Raw genomic sequence first — 26,177 nt, forward strand, 5'->3', positions numbered from 1 at the left:
AAACTCCTCGAGCATCATGGGAAGCTTCCTGGGAAAAATGTTTGTAGATTTTGAGCGATGTTAGCACACAAAGCTAGCAAAAGTGTTGTATGCGCATAAATGCAATTTAGAGCTTCATTTTCTTTATAAAAGTCCTTCATTAACGGAAAAATGCCACAAAAACATACAACTTATGGAGTTCAAGCACATTTTTTTTCAATGAAATTCATACTCTAATTTACACAAACGATATTTTTGCAAAAGTACAAATAAAAAACACAGAAAACAATCAATTAGGATCAGAAGTTTTTTATGAAACACATCATGTAAATGCATTTTATGGACTGTTTATTACATCTCCCTTTATATTTTTTTATGAATGGACAATTTTTAGTGTCTTTGCTGCAGTGATGTATTATATATATAATATTATCTCCTAAATGTAAACAAGAATTCTGACACTTAGTTGGAAGAAAAACAAGTAACTTGGACTTGATTTATTACTGAGAAAACGACATAAACTGAGCTTCATAGAACTGATAACAATGGTGACCCGTCCTCTTGGAGCAGAGTGCACTTTCGGTCACGTGCACGCTCAGGCTGTTATCTGGTTGTGCACATTAGCAGATCTGTCCTGCAGAGAGCGTCCACCCCTCAGGGAGTCAAACTCAGCGTTCCTTAAGTCCCGTCCTCTCCCTCCATCCCGATCTGCTGCTCCCTTAACTCCCGGCTGGCCGCTCTGCTGTTGAGCTTTGATGGTGATAGAGATCAGAAAAAAAAAAAGCCGTCTCCCTGCAGCCTTTTAAGGCTGTTGTAACGCTGGAGAGCAGCAGAGTAAATCTGTTGAATGCACAGGAGGAAGGAGTTTGAATCTGTGTGTTTGAGGAGCCGCTGCCACAGGAAGAGCCGGGTTTCACAATGTCAGCGTTGCACACAGGACTAGATAGAAACACTCCTCCTACCTCGCAGTCGCGGCTGAAGCCAGACAGGCAGCTCTGATGAGGCTTCTGGGGCGCCACTTTGATGCACTTTGACCTCAGGCGGGTGACGAGGAGGCGGCATGAGGAAGAACTACAGCGATATCCCACTTATCCATGTGACCGAGGTACTCTTACACTCAGAAATCTGACATTCGTTCGATATCGGCTTTGGGAGCCTCAAGAACTTTGAAAGTAATTCTCTGTTTTTGTTTGGGAAATGTTGTTTATTGAGAGATGTGTTGATGGAGAAAGTCACGTCTGCGTAGAGAAACGTTTGGAACCGATGTTCATTATGGAGGAGTTTTTAAATTGCAGGTTGACTCAAACAAGTTTCAGCACGTCTTCTTGATTCTTGCGAGCTTTCTTTTTAGTTGCCTTGAAGGGTTTTGTAACGTCTGAAGAATGTTGACAGAAGAATATGCAATTGTAGAAAAGCAGTTGCTTAAGTATTTGTCCTTCTGACACCAAAATCTACCTCAGCGATATCCAAAGGATCTTTAAAATTATCAAATTTGTCAATTTTCATTTTTTCCGACAATATGCGAAAATAAATGTTTTGTTTAACACACACACACATCACCAGTTTAAGTTTACAACTACAGCTGAAGTTTTGTTAACCTTTGACCTTGGGAAGAAGTTATGAATTAAAAAAAAAACTGGTTCCTCCTCAATTACCTCATTGGAAAGCTATGTGGAAAAAGGTTTGTAGGATTAGCAAAACAAGCTAGCCAAAAAGGATTCCCCTTACTGCTCACACATGAAATGTAATAAATGGTTTGTTGGCTCAAGCTAAACAAAACAATATGTCACACAATGTGAATGTATTATGAATGTGGGCGTGGTTAACAAAAAACCTCTGTTGCTAAGGAAATTCCAAAATTTAATTTTGCCAATTATTCTAAAAATTACATCGATCTGTTCGTCACCCCCAGGCGACCCAAAAAGTAAATGGTTGCTATGGAGATAAAACCTACGGAAAAGCCGCCATATTGAAACAGGTGTTTTCTTCTCATGAATTATCAACATGCTAACGTTTTTGCTAGTTTGTTGTCTACTGGGGTTTTGAGACAAATTTAAGTTCTATTTTAGCTGCAGGCTAATGTTTTTGACTTATTAGTTTACTGGAGAAATTTATGCTAATTTGGAGTTTAGCTAATATTTTAGCAAAATGCTGATTTTTCAGCTAATTTGTTATCTACTGACGTTTTTTGGGGGATAATTTAGAATTTAGCTTCTATTTTAGCAACATGCTAACATTTTTGACTAATTTGTTATCTACTGTGGTTTTTAGGGTAATTTAGAGTTTAGATTTTCTTTTAGCAACATGCTAACGTTTTTGACTAATTTAGTTTCCTGAGGAATTTTAGGCTAATTTGGAGCTCAGCTATTAATTAAGCAACAAGCTAGCTTTTTTTGGCTAATTTGGCCTCTAGTTAGTTTTTTTATAGTAATTTGGATTTTAGTTAATATTTTAGCAATATATGCTAACATTTTGGCTAATTTGTTATCTACTGGGGTTTTTAGGCTAATTTAGAGTTTAGCTTTTCTTTTAGCAACATGCTAACGTTTTTGACTGATTTAATTTACTGAGGAATTTTATGCTAATTTTCAGTTCAGCAAAAAGCTAGGATTTTCACTTATTTAGCCTCTACAAAAGGTAAAAGCATTAAAAAATCAAATTTTGAGACGTGCTATTTTCTTTTTATATTTTCACTTTTGTTCGTACCAAAAATATTTCAAATTATTCATTTATTAAAAAAATAAAAACAAGGTCATGGATGCAAATTTAAATCTCTTAAAGGCTAAAGTAAGATTATATACGGCTCTTTCTAGGTTTTGATCAGTAGAAAACGGGCCTAAATGGTTCTTCTACTGTTGCCGACCCCTGGACTAGGGTTATAGAGGCAGAAGGGGGGGAGTGAGGGTCTGTAGCACCTGCTCATCTAGTGAGTGAGAGTCAAGGGGAGGACAGGTCATACATCGCCGCTCGCAGCTTTAAGTTTTTCTCTTCATTCTTCGTGCCAGAGGACAGTTTCCTGTTCTTCCTGCTGTTATCTGATCACCACCATCTCTGCATCAAAAATGTCCGGTTATTATCGCTGCAACAGAAACATCCGAGCCCAAACCCCTGGACAGACAGTCTGTGCGCCTTGTGTACATGGTGTCTGCACATGGGCACTAAGATGCCATCTACACGGAGTTACGTAACCCCTCTACTACTCGCTGAAGCCGTCGTCAGGCCACAAACCAGGAAACAGTGGAGGGAAGAGGCAGCAGGACGTCAGCGCCCATCAGTGCTTCCACACGTGAGGCGCTGTCAGAGCGGCGCTCCAGTCAAGCTGTAGACTTTGTTGACACATCAGAGCGCCGTGGTCACCTCCATCCGTTTGCCATGGCAACGGTCGCTCACTCGGACACTTTGATGTGTGCTCCTGAATTAACCCCTCGTGTTTCCTCCGGTGACAGCAGGTGGATCAGCCGTAGAGCAGCGTCGTGTGTTAGCGCCCGAATCCTGCGAGCGCTCACGCTTGAACGAGCTGAAGGAGGAGTGATTCAATCTGAAGAGAAGCTCGGAGGCCTCCATCCTGTGTGGATGCAGCAGCCCAGTTCAGCACTTTTGTGCTCGTTAATATATAAGTTACTTTTGAAGAAGCAACATTTGATTTAATATATACTTTTAGATACATTTAAAGTAGTTTCTGTACAAAAAGAGTACAGAAAAATAAAAATAAACCAAAAATTTAAAAGATTTAAAGAGTTTATCATTACATGTTCACAGAAACAATGGTTATCTACCTATTTCCAATGCATTCTTTGTTCTTTTTTAATTAGAAAATGTAACGCTAGACGTTGACGGAGCATTTAGAGCGGCTGCACATCATTGATCCGGTCTAAATGGTTTGTTTCAAAAGGAAAAGGGCACAAATCAATGTTTGACCCGTGCAAAAACACAAATGAGCTAAAAGTAGGAAGGAGGTTTATTTTCTATTGAAATGTGCGGAAGGACTTTTATTTTTATTGGAAAGGATACTGTCAGCATCTATTCAAGCTTCTGCTTTTGCAAAGAAAAAAAAACAACAAAGCTCAAACTCTGCTTTGATCTCACATCACACGGTTTGATAGATAAGCACCAAAAATGTGGTTTTATCTGTATTTTATTTCATTTGAACCAATAATCTACTTTCAAATCTATCATTAAAAGGTAAAACAGATCAAGAAAGTAGGCTTTTGGTTCAAAGTTTTCTAGAAAAAAAGCTTTTATTTTGAAGGGTTATTCACTGCTTTTGCTTTCAGTTGGAAGTCAGGCTACCACACCTGTTGGACTGTGGACTGTTTCTAGTCGGTTTACTGCCACATTGTCGCTTTTAAATGATTATTTCATAAATTCCTTTGTGTAAAATAAGTAGAATACATGATAGCACAGAACAAAATCGTAATAAAAATAAATACATTCTGTATTTTCTGATCCATGAGGTGCACCGAAAATCCTAACAGTCTGCCTACTGTATAAATTCTGGTTGTTTACAGATTTTCTGTGGCACATGGTGCATAAAATCTGTCAAAATGTCTTAGTGCTTTTGCAAATCCACACTTCTTGGTGGAGCATTATGGGTAATGTAGTCATGTGCCTGGAAGAGTGATATTTATAGACCATAATGAATTATTTTTGTGCAAAAAAGTATTTTAATTTTTTATTAACCTATGTTTTTTATCATCAGACCACAGTAGATTCATAAACAGTCTTCGTAAAACGATCATAGTCGATAGATTTTACATCATATTTGTGAATCAGAAGAAAAATCAAAGTAGTGATCATGGTGTCTGCATTGCTGTTAAATCCAGGGCGCTAGCTAGCTAGTCTTACAGTGTATAGTTTTTAGTCATTAGGGAGTAGGGAGAGAATTCCGACGTAACCTATTTTCCAAAACTTTCATTCTAAAGCTTGGGAAGAATTCAAATTTGGCTTATATAGCGTAAGACTTCCCAGTGCCGATTTTAACATTCGGACACATGCTAAAAACATTTTATAAACCACAAATATGACACCACCTGTTTGACATAAGACTGTTATGATGATAAACACTTGAAGACTTATTGAAAATAGTACATCATTTAAAATCCTTCAAACACAATGCATTGTGGTCTATATTTGCCAATCTAGTGGGGATCGCCTGCCTCTTGGCATTCTGGGTAGTGTAGATAAACTACAGTAATTATCTAATAAATAGTTTTTATGTAATAAAGACTTATAAATTATGAGGAAAAATCGAGTCAGGCATCCTCGTTTTTACTCACTGCTCATATTTTCTTGTAGAGATCATTTGTTGACGTGTCAGGAGCTAAAAAGAGAGCTTCCTCTTTGATGCGGGTCCTGAGTTGACTGGCGCTGCAGGCTTTGATGCCCCTGGCAGGACGGGTTTCACCAGAATTCCCTGTTCTCATCACAGCAGAGCTGCTAAAAAAACAAATACACAGATAAAATGATAGAGTTCAGCTGAAACTAAGAGTTCAGTTTAATATGTAAATGATGAAAACAAATGTCCTTGAAAAGCTGCAGACTTTGATGTGGATTCCTTTAGATGAGGATCCTTGAATATGAAAAATAGAGATGGAAAAAACATGTTTTCCTTCTTAAATAAATGATTTTTATGGTTTTACATGAAATTTCAGCACAAATATGCTTATTTCATTGCAATGTAGCAACAAAAATGTGCTTTTTTAAGTCACCTCATAACTCAAATACTAAAATATGTCTTTACATAATTATAATTATTTTAAACAAACAAAAATTATATTTGTTTAGTTTTTATTACTCAAACAAAGAAATTACACAGTGAAACTGAAAAACTTCAAAACAAATTCTGTTTTTCTTTATTTTTGGAACCTTGAAACATTGTTTTGCATTTCTTTTCATACACTGCAACCTATGGAATCAGAAAACATCAATTGTATATTTGCAGCTAAAAAAATCGAAAACATTTTTTTGCACTTTCTATCATTTAAAAATCATAATCGAATAATTTTCAAATCATTAAAAAGGTGCATGAACATTTATTTGTCAAAATATCTGATTTAGACCAAAAATCATCCAAATCTGTTTCTGTAATCCAGATGATTACTAAAAAAAAACGTCATTTTATTTAGAGACTCACAATTACATAACGTATTAAAAGTGTTTTAAGATTTCTCGTCACGTTTTTGTGTTTTTTTCTGTTTAGTTCCACACAAAGCTGCAGGCATTCAACTCAAACTGAGCATCTTCCTCTCCTCTGTGCAGGCGCCATCTACTGGAGGGTGAAATGTAGGCGATAAAAAATAAAAAAATGTAGAGAAGAGCATCACTCGGATCAGATTTACTGTGAACACTTACTGTAGATTAGATTATTTAAGTTTTCATCCTAATTTTTTGAGCTGAACATCACGGTTTCTATTGTACTTTTTAGTTTAGCAGCAGTCTCTAATGATGGATGATTTGACGTTCAGCAGGGAGACCACATGGGACGAAAGTTTAAAGTGAATTCAAACAAAGATAAAGCCAGTAGAAACAGTCAAAGCTTGTTTGGGTTTCTGTAGAGAGATAAAGAAGAGGGTAATGTGAGAACACAGTCTGGTTATCAGTTAGTTTACATGCCTCTTTATATTTAAGACTCATTATCTACAGTATTTAGTTTAAATTTAAGGGAGGTTGTTGTTGTCAGCCACCCTGGGTATTAGTTTTATCCCTAAAGTGGGGGTGTCACACCACTTAAGGTGTTCCATCCTGGCTCCTTATTCAGACTGGAAACATTTGGTTCTCTTAAAGGGAACCAGAGTTTGTTTCCACTGACAAATTTTCAGTTTAAATATTATTGGCTCAAAATAAGACTACAAAGATTTGCAACTTCACGTTCACACATCAAATCACAAATCATGCGTCTCTCAACTTTTTATCATTAAAATATATTTTTGATATCAGGCTGTTTTAAATCTAACTAGTAATTTAATTTAAAAAGTACAACTAGTTAACTAGTGACACCCAAAAATGTGTTTTATTTTTCTCTCAATAAACACATTTTGTTTTAAAATTCCAGTTTATTTTAGTTAAGAATTGAGACACTCAAAGATATTTAAAGTTGCTGCTTGTAGTTAAGTGGGTGTCACACAGATTTAGGGAATTAAGTAGAGCTGTAGGTTCAAATCCCAGGATTAACAGTCGTATTCCCTATAGGCAAGACTTCAAACCCCACAATTATAAATATAAAAAATAACCTCCTACCTCACTTTGGATACTTTGATATAAAGGGATTGTCATGTCAATTTTATTATATTTATATTAATAAGGGACCTTAAGTACATTAAAACCCCAAAACATTAAAACACCAATTTAAAAAAATAAAAACAGCAATTCACTTCACTATATTATATAAAAATATCTAACATTTTACCACAGTTAGCATGTAAAACACACATTAAAAACAGATTAATCAAATAATCGACTATTAATTACTTTAAATAATCATTTTTGTCATTTTTTTGCCTGATCCTGCCATAAATTAAACAGATGCTGATTTTTTTACTGTTGTAAGAGACTTTTGTTATAAATGGATCACTGAAAAAAGGCTTACAGGGATTTCTTCAAATTCTTAAATTTACCGCATGTGTGGAGTCACTGCTGAGGAATTCCTACTTCATCCAATTTTGTAAGTAATTAAAATTTGTCACTAAAATTAAATTTTTTTTAAGATGTTGACTCTAAAATGCTCAGTAATTTATACTTTTTAGCCCTTTAACACCCGAGGTGTCACTAAACACAAAATCTTTAATGTGCTTTAATTTTTTAATTGTTAAAACATAATTCCTGCAGATTCTGAATCAATGGAAAATAAAAAAGTTGTATTACCTGCGACAATCCTATAGTGTGAATGATTTTTGATGAAAATGGTCGCTGAAGATGCTGAGGCTTTTGGCTGAAAATTGTGATGCAATTTACTATGATTACTGACAATGCAAAAGCTATTTGCAAAATGTTAAATCTGCTAAAAGACTGTAAATTTCATTAAAAAACTATGAAAGGGCGCTGAAGTTTACCTACATTTTTGAAAAAAATTGTAGTAAAATAACTTAAACATCCCTAATGCATGAGAATTTTGCAAAAAATATTAAGTGTGTTGCTTAAATATGAGCTCCAAATTAGCCTAAAAAAGCTAGCTTATTAAGTAAACACTAGCTAAACCCCAAAATAGCCCAAAATTCCTCAGTAAACTAAACTAGTCAAAAATGTTACCCTGATGCTAAAATAGAAGCTAAACGCTAAATTAGCCCTAAAAACTTCAGTAGATAACAAATTAGCCAAAAACGTTAACATGTTGCTAAAATATTAGATAAACTCCAAATTAGTATTAGAAAAACCTCATTAGAGTCCAAGTAAGCCAAAATTAAGCTAGCGCAATGCTTAAATACTAGCTAAACCCCAAACTGCCCACAATTCCTGAGTAAACTTAATCAATCAATAATGTTAGCATGTTGCTAAAATAGAAGCTAAACTCTAAATTAGCCTAAAAATTCCCAGTAGATAACAAATTAGCCAAAAACGTTAGCATGTTGCTAAAATATGAGCTAAGCCCTAAATTAGCATTTTTGAAAAACCTCAGTAGAGGCCAAGTATGCCAAAAAAGCTAGCACATTGCTTTAAAACTAGCTAAAATCAAAAACTGCATAAAATTCCTCAGTAAACTAAATTAGTCAAAAAATTAGCCTGTCACTAAAATGGAAGCTAAACTCCAAATTAGCCTATAAACTCCAGTAGATAACAAATTAGCCAAAGCGTTAGCATGCTGCTAAAATAGAAGCTAAACTCTAAATTAGCCTAAAAATTCCCAGTAGATAATAAATTAGCCAAAAACGTTAGCATGTTGCTAAAATATGAGCTAAGCCCTAAATTAGCATTTTTGAAAAACCTCAGTAGAGGCCAAGTATGCCAAAAAAGCTAGCACATTGCTTTAAAACTAGCTAAAATCAAAAACTGCATAAAATTCCTCAGTAAGCTAAATTAGTCAAAAAATTAGCCTGTTACTAAAATAGAAGCTAAACTCCAAATTAGCCTATAAACTCCAGTAGATAACAAATTAGCCAAAACGTTAGCATGTTGCTAAAATAAAAGCTAAACTCTAAATTAGCCTAAAAACCGTTGATAACAAATTAGCCAAAAATGTTATGTTGCTAAAATATTAGTTAAACTCAGCCCATGAATATTCATAATTATATAATTAAAGTTTTGTTACTAATCTAATTAAAATGTTGAAATTTGAAGACGTTCTCCTTCATTTGCTCACTAAGTATTCACACAATAAACTCTGGAGAAATATCTGATCCTTTTGCCAAAGAAACCAGCTGTTTCTGCATGAATCTAAATATGAGAGCATTTATTCATGGCGTCTAGCGCGGCGGGCCCGTTGGCATTGTTTGCGTGCGCTTCGCTGCAGATTGTGTACGTTCATTTCCATATAACCTTGTGTTTGCTTGTAGCTTCTAGCCACCTGGTCTGAAGACAAACAGGGTTTGTGGAGCAAACCGTCTCTTCCAGTTTTCCTCTTTAAATCCCTGTTTTGGGTCAATCAGTTTGATGGTTTTTCAAATGTTTTTTTCTTTATTATTACCTCAACTAATCTAAATACCTCGTGTTCATTTTCATAGATTTACATTTTTCTACCTAAAAATGATTCTTCTGTTGCCCAAAGAAAACATTTGCTTTCTTCTCATTACTCTGACATTCTGACCGCATGTTTTTATCTCCCTAACCCCTGACTGATGTCTTTTAGTTCCTTTTATACGCCCACACATCAGCGTCGATGTCACTTCTGCTTGAAAGGAAAAGGCCTCTAGAGAGACCTGAAACCTCTGGGAGAGAAGACAAAGGGGCTTAAATGTCACATGCTGACGGTTTGAGGTGAGCATTGATGCTGGCACGCCGGGGGGGGCACATGAAAGCGGAGCGGGGGTCCCGCCCAGACTCCCCCCTCTCGCCTTTTTTTAAAGGGTGACCGCTTCGGCATTTGCCTCCAGAATAGTTCAGAAATGATGAACGCGCGCCCACATTCTGATGGTCAGATCAGGTTACAGAGCTCGACACGGCCAGGTACGCCCAATGAATATATGTAGATATGAACTCAAATATCATTAAATAGAAATCCTTTATTCTACTTTATTCATGTGGCTTTGGAAGACAATTTAATTCTGTAAATCCCACTACAACAAACATATTTATTTATTATATATTTAATAAAATACATAGTATCAAATGTGAGAAGTTGATGATGATTTTGCTCACATTATTGTTTGTTTAAATGCAAATATGGAGAAAATTTTAGATTTTTTTGTGACTTTTCTCTCATACTTGTATGACTTAAAAGATTAAATGACTTAAACTTCCCGTAATTTTACAATTTCTTGAAAAATATATATTTTTTCATTGTATACCTTTATTTTACTTTTACCACTTAAAAAAAACCTACACATTTTTTTCTAGTTTTATAACTTTTTCCTCAATATCCCCCTTTTTTGCCATTTTACAAATTTTCTTCACATTTTAAGACTTTTTCTCAAAACTTCACAAATGTTTTCACTTAATTCTGTCTTTTCACTCCTACATCTATGAATTTTCAAACAATTTAATGACAATTTTCTTAGAACTTTACAATTTATTTTCATAATCCTTTAACTTTTTTTCCACAATTGTATACATTTTTGATTGAAATTGTATACCTTCATTCACTTGAATTTTACAACTTTTCCTTAAAATCTTTGAACTATGAATAATATTTCTCATAGTTTTATAACTTTTATTTTGATTTTGCAACTTTTCTCATATTTTTACGACTCTTTTTCTTTCACTTTGACAATATTTTTCATAAAATTTTGTGGCTTTTCTCTTATATTCATTTTTATGACCATTAAAAAAATTTATGATTTTTTTTCTGAATTTCTGTATTTTATTGGAATTTTATGATTTATTTCTAATAATACTATAAATATTTCTCAAAATTTTATGGCTTTTTTTCTTTAAATTGTATCGTTTTTTTTATTTCAATTTTACAAAATTTTGCTCAAAACCAAACTTTTTTCATAATTTTACAATTTTTTCCTTAAATTTTTTGATTTTTGTTATTTAAATTTTACGCTTTTATTTGATTTAACTTAACTATTTCTCTTTTAACTTTTTCTTTCAATGTTTTTATTTTAATTTTATAACTTTTTCTCACAATTTACAATTCTTTTTGTTGCATTTTGACAGCATTTTTAATTAAATATTGGGTATTATTTCTAATACCACATCCATAACTTTTATAATTATTCAATGACTTTTTCTCTGAATTTTACCACTATTATCTTGGAATTTTATCATTTCTTTCTTATAATACTATAACTGTTTCCCAATATTTTTTTGGCTTTTATTTTTGAAATGTAAACCCGTTTTTTAATTTTATAACATTTTCTTCAAAACTTTATCCTTTTTCTCAGTTTTAGGACTTGTTTCCATAAATTTACGACTTTTTTCTATTCTAGCTATTTTCTTAAAATGTCATGATTCAATTCTCATAATACCATAACTATTTCTCAACATTTTATGGCTTTTCTTTTTGGAATTTTATGCCTTTTTATTGAAATGTTACAACATTTTCATTAAAACTTTATATTTTCTGAGTTTTATGACTTTTTTCTTATAATGTTAGAACTTTTTTCTGTTAATGTTAAATTTTCTCATAACTACAACTTTTTTTTTAACTTTGTCTTATAAATTACAACTTTGTCACATTTTTCAAATATTTTTTTCATAACTTTACAACTTTATTATCATACATTTATTTATTCTCTTTTATGATGACACTGATTCTCTGTCAGTATTCTAAAGTTTTGAAAACTAGTCAATTTTTTCTGACAAATGTTTTTTTTTTTTTTATTTCATGCTTTCGGCTGTTTTGAAATGAGCAGTGAAGCCCCTTCTACTGCCCCTAGTGGAAGGATGACGGATTACAGGGCAGAAAACTTGAGTTATAAGTTTAAATATATATTATATATATTATATATTAAGTTTATGGTTTAAATGCATTTTCTAGAAATAGCTGCTGTGTTCATTGGGATTAGTTCTTTTCATTCTTTTAAATTTGTTTTGACGTCTTTCAGAGGTTGTTTTCCTTTCTTGTGGTTTTACTGCTGCTCTGCTTCAGAGTTACATCAGTTTATTACCACTTCCAGCACATTCTCTATTCTCTTTTCTCCACCAGTCTTTTAGTAGCACTCATTAAACTAAAGTTAACGTTCTCTAAATAAAGTTCAAAAAATGTCCAACTTGAAGTTATGTTTTTAGCTCAGTTATGTGCAGTTCAGTCATTTAGCACTAAAAAGAGAACAGAAACTGTTCCTAAAATGTAAAAAAGAGACTACAGACAGTTTAGTTTTTAATTGTGGAGTTTCAGTTCTGCTGGTTTCCTCCGGAGAGCCTCTTTTTAAAACCTTCCGCCTTTGTGCTATTCTGACCTCCTTGAAAGGTCATGAGTTTATAGTTCAGTTTGTTTCTCTTCCTGTTTGGATATGATGGATTTGAATTTGGGGGTGAAGTGTCCTCGTTCTCTCTAAAGAGAATTCTGACCTTCATGAAGGTTTCTCCTTTGATTCAGAATTCCAAACATTCTGAAGAGCATCTGGTTTCTACGCCGCCACATGTGTTGGATTCTCATGCTAAGCATCTCTACCACAACTGTACACAGTAAAGCCCCCAGAGAGCCGCATGTTTTGGTTGTAAAGCTCCAGTCGGTCTGAATTTACTGCTGTGGCATCTACAAACCTGGCAACGCTTCCCCACTCCCTGAATGCACATTCAAGTGAGCCCATGATTTATCCTGAGTGGTGCTAAAGACTCAGGGGGACCCCACCTCCTCATCAATAACTGAAAAGGGGGCGGGGTTGAAGTTCCTCAGTTGTGGAGTTGGGAAGGTTTTTTGTTTCTTCTGTGGAATAATTGTTAGATAGAATAAACTTGATGATTGGGAACACGTTGTCCGTTATGGAGGAGCATTAAACCATCTTCAGCTTTCACGTTTACGATCCAGTTTGTCTTAAATTCATCTGTTTAGCTCACTGACTGTATGTGAGAACTGGACTGAATGACCTCCTACCCCCTCGAGTTCCAAACAGGAAGTAGAAAACAAAGTTTGTTTGTTTTTTCATTTTATTTTGGTAAAAAAGTTCAAAAGATCAAAAGTGGAACTTTAAGGAGTTAGATTGAAGTGTATTCAACTGTTTTAATCTATTCTGTTTACTTTTACTATTGTATTTTTAATTTATTTATGTATTTTTTTTAGTTTTATTATGTACTCTTTACATCTATGTGTCTAAGCTACAAAAATCTGAAGTATCGACCTGCATCAACCAATCAGGTACTCAGCTTTGGGCACATGGCGTTTTCAGGTTCTCAGTCAGCAGGTGGATAGTAAATCCAATATGGCTGATCGACGGGTTTTCGTCCTAACCTTCCCTTCATTTTCTTAACCCATTGGAGCCGCATGGTTGCTGGAGACTGTCCTGCCTGCTGTTGGGCCAGGTCGCCATCTTGTTACAGATCCCATGGAGCTGGACGGCGGTAGCCAGTCACGTGTTAGACAGCGTAGTGATGTAGCTCTGCTGGTCTGGTAAACAGACGCGGCGATGTGTTTGCCGGCGCCTCGGTAGAGTTCTCCAAAACATAGAAACCAAAGCTACTCGCTCAACATCATCCATGTTTTTCATGATGGGCCAACAAAGGAAATCCAGAAAAGCGTTGGCGGTAGCTCCTCCCACACGTGACATTTTAGGGCATTGAGCAGTAAATTTGACGCATAAATCACATCTGTCTGGTCCCAAGAAGCCAAAATCCCATAGACTTCTATAGAGAAATAGGTACTTAATCATTCTATTGGTCAGAATAACCACTTTTTTTATGCTTTTGCTAATCCTTATTTTTTCCTGATATCTTTTTATGTTATTTAAGTAACAGTATCAGATGGCTCCATCAAAGTGGGTGGAGTCACATTCGACATTCAAAGCGTTAAAGTGACAGATTCTCCTGCTTTCAATGGAAGTTGACTCCTGATTGGTGAGAGGGGTTGCCATAGAAACGTTGACTCAGACCAATTAATCCTCATTAACATCGTCTGGTTCCAACATGGCGACGGCGTATCGCGGAAAAAAGGTAACTGAATTGACTTGATTTGGTTTGAGCTGGAAGTAAAAAGTTTTCAATGGACGACGGTCCAGTTCTCAAAAAGTTAACAGTTTAGTTTCATATTTTGCTTGTAGTCCCATCTCCTCTCTACAGCTACAGCCCAGTTGTTCTCTTTACTGTTTCATCTGGAGCTTTTGTATTGATCGTATCGATCAGTACGGCTGTAGGACGCCTTTCCCATCACACTAAGCATAATGAAGCTGCATCCTCAATAAAATTAGATTTAGATTTATGATCTCATATAAATGTCCTTTAAACAAGAGTTCAGTTTGTTCTGTTTTTAAAAGAGTTTTCTACTATGAGATATCAAAACCTGCTCACTAAATCGCATCTCTACATTTGGTTCAAAGGTTACCCTTTGGCGACAACATCTGGAAAGCGATAACCTTGATCAGATTCTGTTCCGCCGGTTAGAGAACTGATGACAAAACTGCCCTTCAGCCACGAACGGCTTATGGAACCATATGGCTCCACAGCATCTTCTGGAAGGACAGAACCTTTCAAGATGAGTTTTGCTGATCAATCTTTGGTCAGCCGCTGCCAACTTTGTTTTATTGATCAGAACTTTTTTTTTTATTTAACTTAAAATTTTAGGAAAAAAATATTTTTTTACCAGAAATTTTCGAAAAAGAGCATTTTTCAGTTTGTTTATGGTACACACCAGATAATAACCAGAAAAGAAATAACTTCAATTTTTAAAAAAAAGCATTTTTACCATACATTTTAGGGAAAAAAACCGTTTCAGTTACTATCTGGTGTGCACCAGATAGTAACCAGAAATTTTGTTTTTGACTTCAAATCTTAATTTTTTTTGTGTGTTTGTTTTGAGTACATATCTGGTGTGCACCAGCTACTAACCAGGAAAAAAAGTTTTACTTCAATTTTTAGGACAAAAAAATTATTTTGGGGGAAAAAAAAACTTTTCAGTAGTTATCTGATGCGCAACAGATAGTAACCAAAAATTTTGTTTTATACTTCAATTTTTACGTTTTTTTTTCTTCAGTTACTATCTGGTACGCATCAGTCATTATCTGGTGTGCTACACATAGTAAGAAGGAAAGGAAAAACAACTTCCATTCTTAGAAACAAAATAAAAAAGCTTTTCAGTTATTATCTGGTGGGCGCCAGTTAGTCAACATATATATGTTTTTTTTACTTCAATTTTTTATAAATGGTTTCTATCTGGTGTGCACCAGTTAGTTACCAGAAAATTTTTTTTTTTACTTCAATTAAAAAAAATGCAAAACTTTTCAGTTACTATCTGGTGCGCACCAGTTAATAACCAGAATTTTTTTTAATACTTCAATTTTTAGGAAAACATATTTTTTTAGTTGCTATCTAGTGTGCACCTGTCATTATCTGGTGTACACCAATTAGTGACCAGAAAAAAAATGTTTGACTTCAATTTTTAGAAGAAAAAAAAACAAATTTTCAGTTATTATTTGGTGTGCACTAGTTAGTAACCAGAACTTTTTTTTTATCAGTTTAATAATAAAAAAACTAAAAATGTGACTCTTCTATACCGAAGTATATCTGATATTTCCTGCGAGTTATCTGGGTTTTCTGTACAGGTTTGCCTATTTTTTCCCCACAGACATCCTGTATCCAAAGATGACAGTTTTTTTAGAAATGTCTGATGCTTTTTACTGAAGTTTAAAAGACCAGCATCCTCTGCTGCAGCGTTCTCCGAGCACCTCTATGTCACGTTTTAACTGCAGTCTCCTTCTGAGCTGACATGATTTTGAGTGATCTTTTCCCAAACGGCTGCTTCAGACTCTAAAGTCTCCACTTCACCGACATGACAGCCGGCCCTGAAGTGTTCGATAATACAGCGTCAGTCTGAGTATTTCCTCTTGGCGACACATGTTGACATCCAGACTGGGAAGTCGTGGTTTGATATCGGTCAGAGTCTCTGCTCTGCGTCTGTAAAGTAATGATCATCCAGCTCTGAGGCTGAGGAACCTGGAAGATGAAACTGACCGATTGTTCTGTTGTTTTTTAGGAAATACATTTTAATGAAAACGATTTGCAAAATTCACTTTCTGGAGAACAAATTAAAAAGACTTTGAATTAGGCAGTCTGGGAATGAGAGCTTTTGTCATGAAAATGATGAGATTTCTGGCAGTAACCTTTAATATACTTAGCAGGAGCTTGGCAGCTTTAATAAAAAATGCGTTTTGAAGGTAGTCCAGACACAGAGGACGAGGAGGGGGTGCAGGGGGGGCAGGAGGTTTCTTTGATGGGGCTTCTGAGGATCTTATGTAATCCAACAATACACATTTCTCAGCTTCAGTTACTTACTGCAAAGAAATGTGGAATTTCTTCACATTGCACCAGCAGGGAGGGGCTTCTTTTTCTGTTTTTACTGTTTTCTAGCGCATGTTTGACCCCTACAGTTGGTTAGATATTGAAGCTAATCTCCCTGCAGGTTTTTTCCTCTGCAGCTCTATTCCGATACATGAAAGATCTATTTTCTCGCCCAGCTCGTCATACATGGACATATGGTTTGGAGCCTTCCGCGCCACTTTTTGACGTCGCTTTTTTAACGTGCTGGCTGTTCCCATTAAATCAGGGGTCTGGACCGGTACCAGTACTGGTCCAGTACCGTGTCCTGAGGGTTGGGTACCCCTGATTTGCGTATGAATTTTTTTTCATCTATGGTCCCGTACCAAGCTGCCCTCGAACTGGTACTAGTTTGGGGCCCAGAGGTTGGGACCCCATATTTATTGGGATATTTTTATATGGGATAATAGAAGTCTATGGGATTTTGGCATCTGGGACCACAGGGTACTTCCTGTTTGGAGCGCGAAGGGGAAGGAATAGTCTGTCCAGTTCTTTCTATATACTGTCTATGGCTTTAACTGAAGGTGTTCATCCACCCAGCGACAGGCTATCAAATCACGTCTGTGACCCCAGATCAGATGAGTCAGAATCTACATTTTATTTAAGATTTTAATAAAATTCCCTCCCTGTCAGTTTCCTTTTAAAGAAGAATGCTACGATTTACTTTGCAGTAGAATGAGTTCAGCTTCAATTGGATTTCATCTTCTCTGTCTGGGTTTAATATCATCCTCATAGCATCATGAGGTCTGACAGCCCATTAAAAGTGTGAGTCACTGTTAGCTTGTGAGGAGCCGAGTGGAGTTACTTCGTGTCTGAACACAGAATCTGCCCCGCAGACTTTCCTTTACTGTCTGATTCAGAGAAGCTTCCATAACCAGACTGTGTCGGGACCGTGATGTAAATGCGCTCGCTCTCACTTTCCTGTTGGGGGTGTAACAACTCCTACCTGAGCTGTAGAAAGTCACTAGAGGAACCAGCACTGAACTGAGCTTTGACAGCGACAGTGCAGAGCATCGTTATTAACTCTTGGAGGATTCATTTCATTCATTTTTGTGCTCGTTCTAACACTGCTTAAAAATGATTTATTGTGCAAACAAATCATTTGAAGTCCAGAGAGAATGTTTGGATGTATTGGAAGTGAATGAAGAAACTGGCAGACGGAAGGCACTCTAAAAGATTACTAGAAAGTCTCTCTCCTTTGAGTCTTGTACGGAATGAGATTTCTTTTCCTCCGCTGTCGTGTAAGTGGCTGATTACCCTTGAGATTCTGTCATTACACCAAAGCTCGAGGCGAACTCCACTCAGTCCAGTCTTTATTTTAAAGTGGAGGTGTTACAAGTGAGAAAATGAACCCACTTTACTACAACAGCGATGGTCTTCTACACATGCAGACTCGTTCCTCTCATTCGTTTCTGATTTTAGAAAGGTTTTAGTTTCATTTTTAGTAACTGTTCCTTCTTGGGAATCTGCTCTCATTTTAGATTTTTGTTCATTTCTGGTTGCTAACACAAGAAATCACAAAAGTAGCTGAGTTAAGCTTGTTTATTTGTCATAAACAAGACCAACACGAGGTCAACAATGCCATGAAATGCTTGGGATGACATCCACCTCTTGACCTTGCACCTGTTTTGGGTTGTCCTGGCCACTTAAATCTTTGTCTACGTAATTCTCTGGAAGGAAACACATTTGTACGAATTTTAAAATGAACTTTAGTGTTTGTAGGGAATGACAGATGATTTGTTCTCAGTTTTTGAACCTCTGAAGAGTTTTTATTTGGGCGAACTGGAAAGATTTCATTGGTGATATGCAGCCGCATTATAATGTCTTTTAGAATAAGATTTATCTAATGAGTCTTTTCCAAATATTTGAAGTTTAGGAAAGTGAAGATCTGAAGTTTGCATTTTGATGTTTTGAACAAGAAATTTGACTTTAAGAGGAATTGACTTTATGACTCTATTAAAATCTGAACGGTTGGAGTTACAGTTAAACTTTAAACAAAAGTTTTCATAAGAGAGCCATCCGCCCTGATCATTTAACAGATGTTTTATTGACCAAATATACTTTTCCATCCAGTTTTCAAAATACAAAGACTTGTTCCTGTACAGACACATCTGTTATTCCAGATGGGAGTTTGGTGAGGAGTAAAATTGTCCGTGTACATTAGCTTCCAACATAACGGCACCTGTTTCTATAGGAAGTTTATTAACACAGAAATCACATTTGAGGATAAATTCCAGATACTAACTCCAGATACCAGATACTATTTTGATTATTTTATTTTTGATTTATTTTAAGAACTGCATTTAAACATTCAAAAGATTTAAGCCACCGTCTTTAAAGTCCTTCACCAGTTCTGCTTTCTTTATGTAATGGACTCGATTTTTCCATATGAAATTAAAGTTTATTTGATTTATAGCTTTGATCGAGTATGCTGGATATTTGCACCGAGCAAGCCACTCCATTTTGGTCAAATAAACTCTACCAAAAAGGGTCAAATCTCTTTGAAGCCATTTGTTCAAATGCTAACTCCCAACTTTGTTAGTAACATTTAAAACAAAAAGCGTCAGCTACACATTTACTCACAAAAGATGGTTATTAATCTTCAGACACACGATAAGTAGATTTATATATTTGTATTTGAGACTAAACTTTATTCGTATCAATTATATTTGCTTGGATTTCTTTTTTTGGCTGGATGGGAAAGAGAAGAAAGAGAGTGGGACGTTTTCTGCTAAATCTTAAGGTTTTTTAAAAATGCTTTTCAATCTGTGAGGCAAAAACTGACACTTTTTTAAGATGTCTGACTCTGTATCTTAAAATCCAGACGCCTAGAGCCTCGCTAGGAAACAAATCTTTCATTAAAGTCTACAGTCTCTGTTTGTTACCTGCATTTGCTCATTAGTTTCTGAAAACATCTGTTGACATTTAATAAGAAAGAGCTAGACGGTCGTGAAGAATTCACTGGCAGTTTGAAGACAGATGCTCTGGTATTTCATGATTAGCTTTAAAAAAAAAGAAAAAAAAAGAAAAAGTGCATCCAAAGATTTACATCTCCTGATGGTTAATAAATCAGCTGTACATTTACAACCCTGACCTTTAGGAGACAGCATTCCTCATGCTGTCAGCCGAGCTCTTCAGCCGGAAAAATGAGGGAAACGAAGATGCTCACGCTGCACTGTAATCTAAACGGGCAGTTTTCCTCACATAACAGAACATCCTGAGTCCCAACATTCCCAAGAACCACCCAGAGTAAATACCGGAGAGCGGTATCCATGTTCTAGGAGTCAGGGATCGGAAGGACAGGAAGGGGAGCAGGAAATCCACAAACAAAACAAACGGTGCTGCGGGGGGAAAAGGGAACAATGGTGTCACTGAAAAAAAAATCTGTTTATTTTAGGAATGCTAAATACCCGGACGCAAGTATTTCTCATTATTTAATAGCTGCAAACGATGATGTTTGCACATAAAAATCTTTAATGTTAACATTAAAAGTTTATTATGAGATACGTTTGTCAAAAATGTAATACTGGGAGCTGAGGGGGAAAACTGTGTCTGAGTGTGTGATGTTAACGCTCTCCTGCTTTCCATTTTACAGCCTCGAAAGAGTCATCCAGAACCATTACAGGCCCGCTCTTAATGATACTTATGGCCCAAAGAGTGGAACTCAATGACTTTACTCAACCAAATCAATTTAGAATGTACAAGAGATTTATTAAATGCATAAACTGACTTTTTTAATGATTTTATACATCAGCACCCAGAAGAACTGAACTGTAGGTGGATGAGGATTGTGTTGGGAAACTGTCCTTCTCATGAAAATAATGTGATTTCCTGGGATTGGATTCAGATTTCAGTATCGGGGCACTTCTCCCGGAGGCGGAGTCAACGCCAGGTGCTGTTCTCTAGCCTGCAGGCTGACTCACCGGGCCTGAGAGAACGTAACCCGTCAACACACTTGTCAGCATTATTAACAGACGGCTGACTCAGCCACTGCTCCCATAAATTAGACTTCAGGTCTGTTCTGTGGAGGGAAAAAAAGTAAAGACCCTGATTGGAAGATGACGGATGAGCAGGAAACAACAGAGAAACCACAACGATCATTTAAATCCTTAGACTTACCCGTACGACTTCTTTCTTCATGTTTTGGAAAGTTTCTTTGTTTGTCGGGCTTCTTTTGATAGTTTGGTTGAGATTTCACTGTGAAAGTTTTTGAGTAATTGAGAGAACAATTTGCTCTTCTTTATGTTGCGTCTTTTTAAAAATCCCCAAGACTGGGGCGTAACATTATTTGGGGGCTTGTCCGGGATTTATTAACATACAAAACGTTACAATGCTACAACGACCGAAGCCAAAACAAATAGAAAAAAAGTCTGTATTTTTGTATTTTGTGTTCCTTTTCATCTCTACAGTCTGTTTAGATGCAGAAATAGGATCACATTTGTCAATCGTGGTATTTTATTGTGAAAATTTGGTTACATTTTGAAAATTGACCGCATTCTCTCGTGTTTTTGTGTAAATTCCTCCCTGATTTAGCGCAGATCGCTCATGGCTCTCACAAAAAATATACCAGGCGCCAAAACGATTGCTGGATGGTGGGAACTAGTCGCGGTGCGGTGTGAACCAGGCGTAAGACGCCGACGTCTCCTTTGATAGATGATAATAAGCGGCAGAAATTTGAATGTATGCTGTAAATCAAAGTATTGTTGATATCTGTTGTCGTGAGTTGGTTTGTGTTTATTCACATGGAAACTGTGTAATTTTTTTCAACATTTCTAGAATTTTTATCAAGTTTTATGTGTAATGGAGAAGTGTTTGGTAATTCTGTCATAATATATCTTTACGCCACACTCTAGTCGTTAGTAAGGTGCGAGTTCTAGCCTCTTACCGATAGCGTGCAAATGCCGCACAAAGTGTGTGCGCACCACAAAAGTAACCGTAGGATACAAACTACGCTCTGTTTGTCTAACTTCCTCATTTCTAATAGGCTGCGCGTGCATTTACCATCTGCATCTCATCAACTTTCACGCATGTGGCCTTGATCTTTGTGTATCCCGTCCAGGTTTGCCCATTTTCCCCCACAGATATCCACCCTTAAGGGCAACAGGCTTAGCCTGGAGGCAGGGGAGAAGCCACAAGTCTTATTTTGACTTTATGAATACTTAATGCACATTTTGGAGCATATTCAGTCGGCAGAACCCGATCAAATGACGGGTCGTGACCTGCACTAAATGGCGCCTTTATCAGGAGAGCCAGCAGAGAGCCGCACAGCTCCTAAATCATTTATGACTCAAACTGTTGTGGTGCTCTCCGTCAATCCGTCTACCATCAATAACAGCTTTGTCTTCCAAGTAATTATAAAGTTAAATTCATTTAATCATTCCTATAGAGTGCATTAGTCTGTCTTAGAGTTATTTCTTTCAACAGTGCACATGTTTAATGAAGCATTTTCTTTTCTCAGACTGATTTAGAGTCTTTGTTTCACTAATTTAATTCAAATCCTGCCATCATAATAGGAGCCACAATTAGCCTTGCTTGATGTCGAGAGACATATGTTGTGTATAATATAATCTAATTTAGTTTATCAACTCTGAAAGCCCTGTCACACTGATATAAAGAATGTCCCTCTGATACTGTGGATAACAACATCCCATAGGCTGTTTTTCTGTGTTATTGACAGTGCAGATAGTAAAAAGTTCGGCCCAGGGAACAGAACCACAGCATGTTTGTGTGTGCTGGGTGTGTAAAAGACGTAAACATAGTTCTGCATGTCAAAAGAGTATGAACAGTTGAAGCTTGGTAAGTTAATTTTTTTCTTGAAGCTTCATAAAAATTCAAATTCTTCCTTGTTCTGTCTGTTTTTAATGCATAATTAGGATGTTAGTCCCACCTTTGAAAATTAGGCCAATTAAAGAACTGCCAGCATGAATAAAAAGGTTTAGTTTCTAGAAGTGGAAGGGATATCAGTGGAAACTGCACATGCTAAACAAAGAGAATAGAAAGGAGCAAAAGAAAAACGAGTTTATGCGACAAATTTAGACCCAACACTTGATATCAGCCCCCAACCCAGGACAAGTGCCACCATATTTGGTATAGTGGTATCCTAAAATTGTTCAAAAGGGACATTGAAAATCGGCTTATAAAGAGAGTGCAGAATACACAAACAGTAATGAAACTGCTGATGACCTTGAAGTTAATAAACCAGCAAGCGTGCCTCAAAAAGGATCCAGCGCAATATTTCTCTTAAAAGAACCACAGATTGATGGAGCCAAAGTAACCCCTGGTGAGAATATTCAGTGAAAGAGGAAGCTGCAGACTCTTTCTCATGCAGACAGTTCATCACAATTTGATTTGAAACTCCTTTTGGATCTGAACAAATTTGAAACTATTTCAAATGTGGGTGCTAGTATACAGATACCTATATGGTGATTTTGCTTAAAAACTGAACATACTGTTCATTAAGTTCTGTGATCTGACCAGTTGAAACTGTTCCGCATGTATGAATCAACTTTGTGGCTTATACTGACATATGCTAAATTGCTCATGAACTGCACCATACTGTTTGACCTCATTAATTTAGGCGGTTTCAAATAATCCACCAAGTATGATAGAATAAAATTAATAAAGGCTGTGCTGAATAAAATCATTTTACAAGTGCAAAAGGGTCTTATTGTTTCAACTAAATTCAATAGTTTTGACTTCAAGTAAAAGCCTCTGATTGAATCAAATTTTGATGTTAAAATACATATTCATAACTTGTTTTTAATTCTTATTTATGTATAGAGTTAAACATTTATTTATTTACTTATTTATTTATATTTATTTACTTACTTAATTCTCACAAATTAATGACAAGAGCAAAATAGCTCACAAACTTGTTTTTGTTACAATAAAAGGAAAAAACACTTAAACCAAAAATACAACATAGTGCACACAAACATAAAAATCTAAAATAAAATAAAATAAATAAAAGAAAAAATGGAAAATTAATTAAATAAAATATTCAAATACAAGATAAAGACAACCAACATTTCTTATTGTTCATATTTTTGGAATGAGTTTTAATTTTATTTCTCCCATCATCCTCTCTTTGACTCTATTTGATTGTCATTTTTTCACACGTGTTAATTGGCAGAATTCTCCGTTTTATCTTTTTTTTTTCGTCTAAAATAATTATTTTACTATCCCATAAATGTATTTCTCCCCCAAATTCTTTTTCTCTTTTGCCTTGTTTTCCTGGATGTTTTACCTGTTGAAACCCCTCTCTGTTCCCCACTGATGAATTCATTGAATCTGCTCCATTCTGCACGCGCGTAGCCCCTCCCCTCATTCCGCAGCGGTGGGCGGGCCCTGGGCGCTCGCGGCTCCCTATGCTCCTGCAGGATAACGCAGCGGAGCTGGCAGAGGGATAGAGCGCATCTCTACCGCTGCTGGTCGGCTTCCAGCAGCGCGTGGAAGCCGCCGCGGCATCTGTTGCTCCGAGCATGTCAGCGGCCACTTTTGAACCAGACGACCACCAGCGTGGAGGTCCGGCCTGAGTCCTGAGTATGTCCGGAGATGGTGTTGCCGCTCGGGTGAAAAGTTTAACCGAAGTGTGGATACGGCTGCGGCGGCAGTCAGCGGCTGGAAAATGGTAAATACGTATTTTCTGCTGTTAGCAAACCCAAGCTAACATCTTTCAACTTTTTCTCCTTTTTTGGCTTTCAAATTACATTTATTCAATTGTAAGGGTGGGTTTAATTCATTGCCACGTCGATGTTTTCGTTCCCGCGTTTGTAAATGTTAAAAGAAAAGTTTAGCTAGTCTCTGGAGCGCGCGCGCCTTTCTTTGTTTTGGTCTTTGATTTTTGAAATGGTATCTCCCGTTTTCCATACGGGGGATTGATGATGGCAGCCGCCGCGCGGCGAGTGGAGACACGTTTCGGGGTGAGGTCTTAAACCCACGCGTATTCCAGCTTATGCTTGAGTTATTGGTCATGACTTTTCAGTTCATCAGGAAACATCTCCTGACAGTCTCATCATTTAAACAAATAAAAAAATAAAAGAATGATGATGGAGGACATAGCTATATAAGAAGAAAATGAAGCTAAAAATTGCATTTCAGAGTATGTCTTTATTTAAATCACTGTGAATCAGGAGAAGATGAAAAATGTGTTTGTAAGGGGGCATATTTGTGACGTAGAAAATACTAACAAAACTACTAACGCTCTCTAAAGGGGGCGGGATTTCTCCACCCCAACGGTCCCGCCCACAACTTGGTGTCAAATTTCTAATGAACAATTGCCACGCTATAAAAGCTGCTATGCTAAGCTCACACCTGTCATGTGACGCATGTTCGTGAATGTCGCTACCTGATACTAGCGCATGTCACCTACAGTTGGAAGAAGTTTGGTGCGAATGTCAAATCTGGTGTTATATAATGCATACCGCAATTATTAATTCCAACTTAATCGAGTTTTAAAGGGTTGACACTTCCATCCGTTTGTCACTACTATATCAGAGTTAGAGTTCAACACACATTCAATGCTTTGTACATCCTAAAAATGGTTGTTAACACTTGCGTAGCTACACGTGAACGCAAGAAACGCGAAACGTGCTTACGCTCGTTTACATACCTTTTCATTAAGAGTTTTTGCTTGAACTTAAATGTAGCTTTAGGGATGGCATAATTCTTGATTGAAAACTAAAACCGTATGTTACACCATTTAACCAAATCTTGCATCTCTACTGTGTTTACATTGAAAATGTCAAACATTTGTGGTAAATTTAGGAACGATTTATTATTTATTGTTTTGTTGCATTACACTAGGCTTAGCGTAAGCCAACTGAAAGATTTTTCTTTGTTGTTACTTGTTTATTGGCAAATTAAAAACTTTTTTTTTTTATTTTAGGGTTTATTTAGACTGGAAGCATCCATTGATCCGGACCAAGTTTACTCAATTTGGTCTGCCTTTCAACCTGTTCCTATCCAAAGCTTGTTTACAAAACCATGTGACTAAGGATTTCTTCAGTCATTGGCCCGGAATTATGAGGTCAAAACAACTAGAGAAAGAATAATGAAAGTTCTGTACTTTACAATCCATGTCAAGTTCACTTATTCAAACTTAATATTTTGCTGATCAATTTTGAACGTTCATATCAATGTCAGGTACAAAACTTTTTACTTTTTGGTACGGTGGAGGTCGGCTAAGAAGGTTCGCTAATGAGTGTTTATGATGTATAGATCCTCAGAAAAACAGTGAGAACCAATGAGAATCACTTTAAAAGTTGTTTTAATGAGCCTGCATTTGTCTGACCACATTTCAATGAATTGTTGCGTCTCATCATTTGCCTTCTACGCTGTTTATGTCCCATAATCGAGGTTGAGATGTTCCACTCCGAGCGTGGAGTCTATTCAGACTAAGGAAATTAAAAACGAGAGCTCAGATTCAAACGAATCGATACCACCTCAAAAGAGCGGTTCCAGGTCCCGGACTAGGGTCCACTTGGGTGTTCTGGGATAGAAAATTTGTTTCGGATTATCAAACTCAGGTTCACTTTAAGCAAACCAAATGTGTCCAGTTGGAATACACCCTTAGTTGTTTTTTTTGTTGTTGTTTTGTAATAAACAAATCATATATTGAACTGAAACAAAACCATGAC

At 36.3% G+C, this 26,177-nt stretch overlaps 1 protein-coding gene across 3 annotated transcripts in view; it reads left to right on the plus strand.

Moving 5' to 3' along the window:
• Positions 1 to 415: 415 nt before the first annotated feature.
• Positions 416 to 26,177, plus strand: part of tmcc3 (transmembrane and coiled-coil domain family 3) — a 58,357-nt gene continuing 32,595 nt past the window's right edge. Inside the window, exon 1 of one of the 3 annotated variants that reach the window (XM_036210204.1) lies at positions 416 to 1,084. In XM_036210204.1, the coding sequence (XP_036066097.1) occupies positions 1,040 to 1,084 (45 nt within the window). In that variant the 5' untranslated portion in view covers positions 416 to 1,039. Of the gene's footprint in view, positions 1,085 to 23,563; positions 24,170 to 26,177 lie in introns of those variants that run through there. The other 2 variants (XM_024289970.2, XM_024289978.2) reach the window with 2 other exon arrangements.

The sequence above is a fragment of the Oryzias melastigma genome, linkage group LG23 (genome assembly GCF_002922805.2).
Source record: "Oryzias melastigma strain HK-1 linkage group LG23, ASM292280v2, whole genome shotgun sequence".
In the NCBI taxonomy this organism is placed as follows: domain Eukaryota; kingdom Metazoa; phylum Chordata; class Actinopteri; order Beloniformes; family Adrianichthyidae; genus Oryzias; species Oryzias melastigma.